The sequence below is a fragment of the Podarcis vaucheri genome (assembly GCF_965113315.1).
Source record: "Podarcis vaucheri genome assembly, chromosome: 18".
Classification (NCBI taxonomy): Eukaryota; Metazoa; Chordata; class Lepidosauria; order Squamata; family Lacertidae; genus Podarcis; species Podarcis vaucheri.
The window spans coordinates 1,904,601-1,914,524 of record NC_138756.1 but is presented as its reverse complement, the minus strand read 5'-3'; the positions used below and the strand labels follow the sequence as shown (position 1 = coordinate 1,914,524).

Genomic DNA, 9,924 nt, shown 5'->3' with positions numbered 1-9,924 from the left:
CCTACATTCCTTATGCTTGGGAAAGGTGTGGCAGGAATATGTGAACTGACCTTATCCCAAGTCAGGACTTTTGGCCAGTATTTCCTACTCATCTCCAGGATTTGAGACACGCATAGTGGACAGAGGTCTTTTTCCCAGCCAGGGAACCTGGGACCTTCTGTGCACAAAGCAGATGATGGGCAACCCAGTCAGATGGGCAGGGTACAAATAATAAAATTATTATTATTATTATTATTATTATTATTATTATTATTATTATTATTATTTATTTATTTGTAGTATTATTATTTGTATTATTACAGCTGAGTTGCAGCTCTTCTATTTTATTTTTTTAAACAACAAGTTAAGATCCTAGCCCTCATGATCAGTGCTTTTTTCTATATACAGTGGTGCCTCGCAAGACAAAATTAATTCGTTCAGCGAGTTTTGTCGTCTTGCGATTTTTTTCATCTTGCAAAGCACGGTGTCGGGAAAGTTTTGGAAAAGCTTCAAAAATCACCAAAGTCATTAAAAACCTGAAAAAAGGCTACCACACTGCTTTCTATGAGTTGCTCCTCGAAGTCAAGTCGCAACTGTATTAAGGGTGTTAAGAAAAAGGAAACAAACTTGCAAGACGTTTCCGTCTTGCAAAGCAAGCCCATAGGGAAAATCGTCTTGCGAAGCAGCTCAAAAAACAAAAAACCCTTTCGTCTAGCGAGTTTTTTGTCTTGCGAGGCATTCGTCTTGCGAGGCACCACTGTACCCACCATGAAGTCGTTACAGGAAGTGCCACACTTCTTAGCAACAACAAAGGAGGTGCCGGTACTGCCTACTTTTGAGCACCCCCTGAAAGAAAACACTGCTCATGATTCTGACTTAAAATCAGAGCCTAGGAAGGTGCCGTAAACCAGGTGGAACCATTGGTCCATGTAACTCAGCTTGGTCTACACTGATTGGCAGCAGATCCCCGGAGTTTCAGGCAGGGAGTCTTTCTGAGCAGGTGCCGGCGATGCCTGGGATTACTTGGGAGCAAATCTGTAGAATCATAGAATTGTTTCTTTGGAAGGGGGCCCATGGGTCATCTAGTCCAACCCTTACAATGTGGGAATCACAGCTAATTTGGATGCTGCTTTCCAGCCTCTGTAATTGGAGGTTCCATTACTAGTGGCTTGCTGATACAGTAAGATTGCATCTTGTGTGGGGGTTCAGGCACAAGGGAAATTGTGTCTCCGCAATGGGGGGGAGAATACGCCATGCTCCCAGAGCCCATGCAGTCCCAGTGCCAAAAGCTTTTAAACTGTCCACCTTGTTTGGATTTAACCTGCACAATTTCAACCAGCCTGCCCTCAACCACGTATGGTAGGAATTGCACAAGTGTAATTATGCGTAAGATGCAATGCGTCTGCCCTCACCAGACTCCCCTAATCCCCTTTTACATGCCTGAAGGCGGTTGGAGGATGGATGGTGGTTAACGGATTGAGGTTGAATCCTAAAAAGGCAGAAGTACTGTTTTTTGGGGGGCAGAGGTGGGGGACTCCCTGATCCTGAATGGGGTAACTGTGCCCCTGAAGGACCAGGTGCACAGCCTGGGAGTCATTTTGGACTCACAGCTGTCTATGGAGGCACAGGTCAATTCTACGTCCAAGGCAGCTGTCTGCCAGCTCCATCTGAGACTATCTGCCCGTAGACTGTCTTGCCAGCGTGGTCCATGCTCTGGTTATCTCCCACTTGTACTACTGCCATGCGCTCTTTGTGGGGCCAACTTGGAAGATGAATCGGAAACAACAACTAATCTAGAATGCGGCAGCCAGACTGGTGACTGGGAGCACCTGCCAGGACCATATAACACTGGTCCTTAAAGGATCTACATTGGCTCCCAGTACGTTTCCGAGCACAATTCAGTGTTGGTGCTGACCTTTAAAGCCTTAAATAGCCTCCTCCCTGTATACCTGAAGGAGCGTCTCCACCCTCATCATTCAGTTGAGCTCCAGCGCAAAGGGCCTTCTGGCGGTTCCCTCACTGCGAGAAGTGAGGTTACAGGGAACCAGGCAGAGGGCCTTCTTGGTGACGGTGCCCACCCTGTGGAACACCCTCCCTTCAAGTGTCAAGGAGATAAGTAACTATACAGCTTTTAGGGGACATCTGAAGGCAGCCCTGTATAGGGAAGTTTGTAAGTGGTTGATGTTTTACTGTGTTTCTGTATATGCTGAAAGCTGCCCAGAGTGGCTGGGGCAACCTAGTCTGTTGTTGTTGTTGTTGTTGTTGTTGTTGTTATTTCAAAACCTCCTATGTGAGCGGCCACAACCTTGTGGTAGGGAGTTCCGCCAATTAACCAGGCTGCGGGAATAAGGAAGAGTAAACGTCTTTAATAGCTGAGAGGCCTCCAGAGAACCAGCTGGCTCCCCATACACCTCTGCAGAGACGGGTTACCCACGTTTTCTACACCAATGTCGAATCTTTCCCCGTGCCGGCCGTTTTGCGGGAGAGCACATTCCTCATTTCCTGTGTGACGCCGTTCCATGGCTTCCCGTGGGTTTGCAGGAGGCCGGACTCCGCCGAGAGGGTCCGGTGCATCCGGGGAGCGCTGTAGCAATCCTTTTCCAGGGTTAGCTCGGCGCTCCCCGACGAGGTGATGTTGCTGCTGGCCGGTGTGGTGAGGTGGGACTTCGGTTCAAGGAACGGCGGGTAGGAAAACTCCCGGTGGATCTCTGGGCGTGGCCGGGGAGCAGGCATGCCCTTGGTGTTGTTGAGGGGGGCAGCAGGCAGCTCCCCGCTACGGGCCGAGTCGTTCTCGTAGAGGGTGTGTGAGAGCTCGCCCTGGCTGAGCCCCGTGGCTTTGGCAGCGCGGATCAGGGCGTGCGTCACAGTGATGAAGAGGACCAAGATGCCCGACGAAAGGACACAGGCGCTGGTGATCCCGGTTTCAGTCTCAAACTGCACCAGCATGTACATGGAGAGAGCTGGAATCGAGGGGGAGATTTAATCCACAGCAGTGGTTTTTCATACAGGTAAAAAAGAGAATGCCTACACAGTAAACCACGGTTTGCTTTAACCAGGTTTGACTTGTGTTTGGACAGCACAGGAGGCCACTGCGGTTTGTTCAGCTAGGGTTGCTATATATCCTCTTTTTCCTAGGCACAACCTCTTTTTCATGGGTATGTAAAATGAGAGCTGTCATAGCGATCCAAAGTTAAAGTCGACAAATGTGTCCTCTTTTTGCTCTTCAAAATATGGCAACCCTCAGCAGTGATTTTTTATGTATATATATATCTCAGAGATAATGCTTGCACAGTAAACCATGGTTTGCTTTAACAACATTTGACACTGTTTGGACAGAACAGGATGCCACGGAGTGCTTTTAACTGTGGTTTGTTCAACAAACTGCAAGTTTTCTAGCAGGTAAGCACTAGAATTAGAGACGGGGCACAATTTAATATACATCAGTGATTAAAAAATTAGAATTGGAGCCAGCTTCCTTTGAATGCACTTTTGCACTGGTCTCACCAGCAGAGGGCGGGCAAGAGCTAGTCAAAGGAGTGGGCAGGGGGAGGAGCCAAACTCACCTGCCAGGTAGGCCGAGACCCCGCAGCAAAACAGGCCCACGGCCACGTGACGCACCTTCCGGCTGTCCACGAGGAACCAGTCGCCCCTGCGGCAGGAGGAAGGAACAGAAACCTGTGGTTAATTCATTTTCACGTATTTATATGCAACGCCTCCGTGATATCACCTCGAGCTTTAGGGAGTTACATCAGCGAAGCAGGGGGTAGGAGTCTCTGCCCCAAAGAGATTACACACTGCACTGAGCTCAGCAGTGGGCTCTTTAGCTGGGATTCCTGCATTGCAGGGGGTTGGACTAGATAACCCTTGGGAGTCCCTTCCCTATGATTCTAATGCATGGTGTGCTCTGTGTGTTGCCCCTTTGTAGCCTCTCGTTCCTTCTCCCTCCCTCTGACCCGGCAGTGCTCTTCTTAGACCACTGAGCAGACCTGCCAAACTCAACAGGCCTGGTGAACGTTGGCTCCTTGATTTCAACGCGTCTCCTTTGCGAAAGACCCCTTACTCCCCTCCAGCTCATGCTAAAGCTTCGAGAAATATTTGTCCTAAAAGTGTTTCCTCAGGACATGGGGTGTTTCTTTTCTGGAAGGAGTATGATGTTAACCCCCAGCGTCCCCCAAGAATAAATCAAATATTTGCACCTCAATCGGTAACTGTGGAGATGAGGATGGGGGGGGGGACGACAGATGCCCCCACGTGGTGTTTTTAAAAAACGCAATGTTGCAAAGGGACGGTGTCTTGGGAACAGAGAGAAAATATTGGACGCCCTGCCTGCTCCATCCTTGCTTGCCATTGTCCCCAAGAATAGAGAGAGCTTTGTTTTGACCGTCCCCTACTTTCCGAAAAAAAGGAGGGGGGTTCGCTGCAGGCCTGGACGGACTTTGTTTGCAAAACTCTGAGAAAAAAAAGGAAAATGAAACAGGGAGAGAAAGCATGGAGGGGAGGGGGGAAACTCAGAAAAGAAAACCTCAAAGTGGTAATTCAGAATGACAGCGGCAATGTGGGAAAAGTTGGCGGACGTGAGCTGGAGGGATAATGAGCAGAGTTTCTCATACGGCAGGAATTTTTGGACGGGTGCGGATGGGGGCCCCAGCACTCTGCGGAGTAACGTAAAAGCCAGCATCATGCAATGGCTGATTAAGTACAGAAATTGCAGCAGCGGCTGTCAAATCTGTCCTTCCTGCAAATGCGTTGTTGCTGTTTTTAAAAAACCAAGTTTCTAGACCACATGACAGAAGGTGTGCCTGAAAGTGCTCCAGTATTTTTAAATTATGGATGGTTTGCCAGCTATGGCTCTTCTTAAGAAAAAAGGCAAAAAATCCCTAAGTTTTAAGGCCTTATTGACTGTACTCGACATTGCAGTGCCCACTTCAGTCTGGTTCAACTTCTGGACCTTACAGTGTGCTTGAAAATGTGTGGGCAATGCTTGCTTGAATCTGGCTGTGTGAGCGAATGCTTTTTTAAAAAAAAAAAATGTTTCTGGATCTTTTGATCATAGACATGGCAACGCCTGCTTGAATCTGGGGTATGTGTGGCTTTTAAATCAAGTATTTATCACTATGGAGATGTGAATGTTTAAACCTTGTTTCTAGACCTTGTTGTGACACAAGATGTGCATGCAAGTTTCTAGGCCTGTGTGTGTGTGTGTGTTTAAAAACCCATGTCTCTGACCTCATGACACTACACCACATTCATGAAAGCATACCCTCCAATATTTCGCCAATGAAAATAGGGGCATCCTATTGCATAATAATACTAATAATAATCTTATTATTTATACCCTGCCCATCTAACTGGGTTGCTGCCACCACTCTGTGTGGGTTCCAACATATATAAAAACATAATAAAACATTAAACATTAAACAACTTCCCTCTACAGGACTGTCTTCAGATGTCTTCTAAAGGTTGTCTAGTTACTTATCTCCTTGGCTCGGGGCAGGGGGGGTCATATAACTCCAGCCCTCCAACATTTCTCCAATGAAATGTCCTAAGGTGAAGTGGGAAATTCCAGGATCAAATCAGAAACTGGAATGGCTTCTGTAAGTCCTGGACTGTCCCTGGAAAATAGGGGCACTTAGAAGGTCTATGGAAGTTTGTAGAACTTAGGTGTGTGTGTGTGTATATATTTAAAACATGTTTCTAGACCTCATGAAACTGGACATGCATGAAAAGTTTCTAGTCCCTATGACTGTGGGTGTCTGTGTGTTTAAAAACCCAAGTATCTAGATCTCATGATGTTGGACATGCACTGATGTGTCTCATGCTTCTAGGACAGCTCAGTCGGTAGTGCATGAGACTCTTAATCCCAGGGCTGTGAGTTCGAGCCCCGTGTTGGACAAAAAGATTCCTGCATTGCAGGGGTTGGACTAGATGACCCTTGAGGTCCCTTCCAACTCTGCAGTGCTATGAATCTATATTGATTTTTATCCTTTGAATATTTAAAAATACCTGTTAGTTTCAACGAATTGCTCTACATCCCTGTGAACCAGAGGTTAGCTTACAATCAAGCAGTACGTACATTTTGTAAATTTAAAAATAACAATTAATCTGGCATGAGACTCTTAATCTCAGAGTCATGGGTTTGAGCCGCACATTGGGCAAAAGATTCCTAGATGGCCCTCAGGGTCCCTTCCAACTCTACAATTCTATGATTCTATGTTTCTGAGTCTAGGCATTATGACTGCATGTGTGTGTGTTTAGAAATCCAAGTTTCTAGACCTTATGATGACCTTCAGGGAAGTGCCAGGGCAATGCCCGCTTGAATCTTAAACACCTGCAGTTGTGGCACCAGTTCTGCCAACTTGCTCTCTGCCTTCTGCTTCCAGCAATTTAACCCTGACCTCCTGACATCCCAGCGTGTCGTTTCTGAGCCGTGCTAACGCATGTATTGCATGGCGGATGCCGTCGTTTCTTTCGTGTTCGGAGACAATTTGGACATGCTTTTGGTTAATGATTTGGAGGAGGACTGCAAGGGGCAAGGAGAGGTGGGGGCATGAACAGCCACCTTTGACGAAGGTGAGCCAGACCCCGGCCTCTGAGTCGCGTGTTCAGAAGAAGGCCTTTCTTCTGGGAGACCTGTAATAAACTCGGGCGCTACAAGACCCCGGAAGCCCATGGCAAGTTAATTACGGCAAGTTCCTTGGATGGGTGGACGTATTTCATTTATATCCCATACATACTGGTAGAGCCCGAGACCCCTTAATCTCAGGGTTGTGGGTTCAAGCTCCACGCGGGCCAAAGAGTTCTGCCTTGCAGCGGGTTGGACTAGATGACCCTCGTGGTCCCACCCAACTCTCCCATTCTATGATTGTATCTCGCTTTTCTTCCAAACCAGCTCAGGATAGGAAAACAACAGATTGAGGTTGAATCCTGACAAGACAGAAGTACTGTTCTTGGGGGACAGGAGGCGGGCTGGTGTGGGGGACTCCCTGGTCCTGAATGTGGTAACTGTGCCCCTGAAGGAGCAGGTGCACAGCCTGGGGGTCATTTTGGACTCACAGCTGTCCATGGAGGCACAGGTCAAATCTGTGTCCAGGGCAGCTGTTTACCAGCTCCACCTGGTACGCAGGATGAGACCCTACCTGCCTGCGAACTGTCTCACCAGAGTGGTGCATGCTCTGGTTATCTCCCGCTTGGACTACTGCAATGCACTCTCCCTGGGGCTGCCTTGGAAGGTGACGCGGAAACTGCAATTAATCCAGAATGTGGCAGCTAGATTGGTGACTGGGATCACATAACACTGGTCCTGAAAGACCTACATTGGCTCCCAGTACATTTCCAAGCACAATTCAAAGTTTTGGTGCTGACCTTTAAAGCCCTAAACGACCTCGGTCCAGTATACCTGAAGGAGCGTCTCCACCCCCATCGTTCTGCCCGGACACTGAGGTCGAGCTCCAAGGGCCTTCTGGTGGTTCCCTCATTGCGAGAAGTGAGGTTACAGGGAAGCAGGCAGAGGGCCTTCTCGGTGGTGGCGCCCGCCCTGTGGAACGCCCTCCCACCAGATGTCAAAGAGAAAAACAACTACCAGACTTTTAGAAGACATCTGAAGGCAGCCCTGTTTAGGGAAGCTTTTAATGTTTGACAGACTACTGTATTTTAATATTTTGTTGGAAGCCGCCCAGTGTGGCTGGGGAAGCCCAGCCAGATGCGCGGGGTATAAATAATAAATTATTATTATTCTTATTCTTTGAGATGGCTTAAGAGCCCCCTCCCGCCCAAAGAAGCAAACTTCAGATCGAGGTGTCCCCGTCCCCCCGCGCGCCCCAGGAGAGCCCCGCACCTCTTGCCAGTACGCACCTGTCGGGCCCCAGAGCGCCCCCCGTGGGCGCGCACCGCTCGGCGCCGCAGTAGCCGTGCAGGAGGCTGAGCAGGAGGCAGCTGAGGCTCAGCACCAGGCAGAGCGAGGCCAGCACCGCCGACAGCGGCAGCAGCACCCGGCGCGCCCCCTCGGGGAGACCCGCCGCGCCCGCCGCCGCCCCGGCCCGGCTGCCCGCCTGGATCTGGAAGATGAGCATGGACGCCAGGACGGCCATCAGGCCGGACACGGTGCCGAAGAGCAGCAGGGCGCCCAGGGCGCGCGGCCCGTAGGGGGAGGAGGGCGGGGGCGCCGGCATGGGGCGGATCGGGGCCGCGCGGGGGGAGAGCGGGAGGCGCGAGAAGGTCCCTCCGGTGCGCCGTCGAGGCAGCGCTCGGGAGGCGGGGGCGAGGGCGAGAGCGGGCGGGGAGGCGCCTCGAAGGGGTGGTCCCATCCTGCCGCCCCCCGCTCGCCCGGCAAGGCGCCGCCCGCGAAGCTCGCGCGCCTCAGGGACTAGCGCCTTGAAATGGGTCAGCTGCAGCGGAGCCAGGCAAGGGGGCTCGCGCGGGGCTGCCTGACCCTCCCCCAGATCCCCATCGCCTGAGGGTCTTGCGCCTTGAAATCGGTCAACAGCGGCGGGGAGGGAGAGCAGAGATCGGGAGCCGGGGGGGGGGCTCCTGCCGCGGAGGATGGAGGCGCGGGAACCATCGCTGCCGCCCGCGATTGCCTTCGCAGCGCCGCCTTCGTTGCTTCCGCGGCTTAGGGACTAGCGCCTTGAAATTGACCTACACCATGATTTTCTGGCAGAGCTGCAACTAGACTTGGTAACCAAAAACAACGCTGATATTATGGACTTTTTGTCATTTCAACACCTGTGCAGCCACTCATTCTGCCTGCCTCTTACAGTTTTGTTTTAATTTCCTCCAGCTGTTATCCTTGTTCCTTCTGGAGTTGTTTGTGAAAATTAAAAAATGCCTGTAGAAACAACAACCCTGTGAGTAAAGTTAGGCTGAGAATCAGCGACTGGCACCCAAGGCCCAGGGCAACGCTGGTCCCAAGCAGCTGGCAGACCTCTTAACCAGACGGCAAACCACGTTGGGGAAAAGATTCCTGCGTTGCAGAGGGTTGGACTAGATGACCCCCAGGGTCCCTTCCAACTCCACAATTCTATGATTCTGCCTTTTCCTCTCCCTGAAACAGGGCAAGAGCCTGCCAGCCAGATGCATAGATTCATAGAATCATAGAATCCTAGAGTTGGAAGAGACCACAAGGGCCATCGAGTCCAACCCCCTGCCAAGCAGGAAACACCATCAGAGCACTCCTGACATATGGTTGTCAAGCCTCTGCTTAAAGACCTCCAAAGCAGGAGACTCTACCACACTCCTTGGCAGCAAATTCCACTGTTGAACAGCTCTTACTGTGAGGAAGTTCTTCCTAATGTTTAGGTGGAATCTTCTTTCTTGTAGTTTGGATCCATTGCTCCGTGTCCGCTTCTCTGGAGCAGCAGAAAACAACCTTTCTCCCTCCTCTATGTGACATCCTTTTATATATTTGAACATGGCTATCATATCACCCCTTAACCTCCTCTTCAGGTGGTGGCCGTGTTGGTCTGACACAGTCGAAGTATATATAAAACAAAACAAAACTGTCCAGTAGCACCTTAGAGACCAACCACGTGAAAACTAGCGCTAATACACCCAGGAACCTCACCAAAATGCTGGAGAGGGTGCACCTCCACAGGCACATACCTCCACATGTGGCGGGAGTGCCCCAAAATCCAACTATTCTGGACAACAGCCATACGAGAAATAAGTAAAATAACCAAGCAATTATTAGAAATCACCCCAGAATTGGCCTTACTAAACATCTTCCAAGACAATAATGTCCACTTACACCACAAAGAATTCCTAACCTACCTACTTTGAGCAGCCAGAAACACCATAACCAGACACTGGAGAGACCTGTGAGGAGTAAGCATGGACCTATGGTACCAAATAGTATGGGAAACAGCCTTACTAGAAAAATTAACCAATAAATGGAAACTGACATGGGGACAAACAGAAGAAGATGCCTTCACCCTGGTATGGCTCCCCTTT

The 9,924-nt window shown here is 50.0% G+C and overlaps 1 protein-coding gene across 1 annotated transcript; it reads right to left on the bottom strand.

Annotated features, from left to right (window-relative positions):
• Positions 1-2,325: 2,325 nt before the first annotated feature.
• TMEM221 (transmembrane protein 221) lies at positions 2,326-8,147 on the bottom strand (the record flags this gene model as incomplete). The annotated part of the gene is made up of 3 exons (XM_082206641.1): positions 2,326-2,939; positions 3,543-3,628; positions 7,831-8,147. The coding sequence occupies 3 exons, from the start codon at positions 8,145-8,147 to the stop codon at positions 2,419-2,421; spliced, it is 924 nt and encodes a 307-aa protein (XP_082062767.1). The 3' UTR covers positions 2,326-2,418.
• Positions 8,148-9,924: the final 1,777 nt, after the last annotated feature.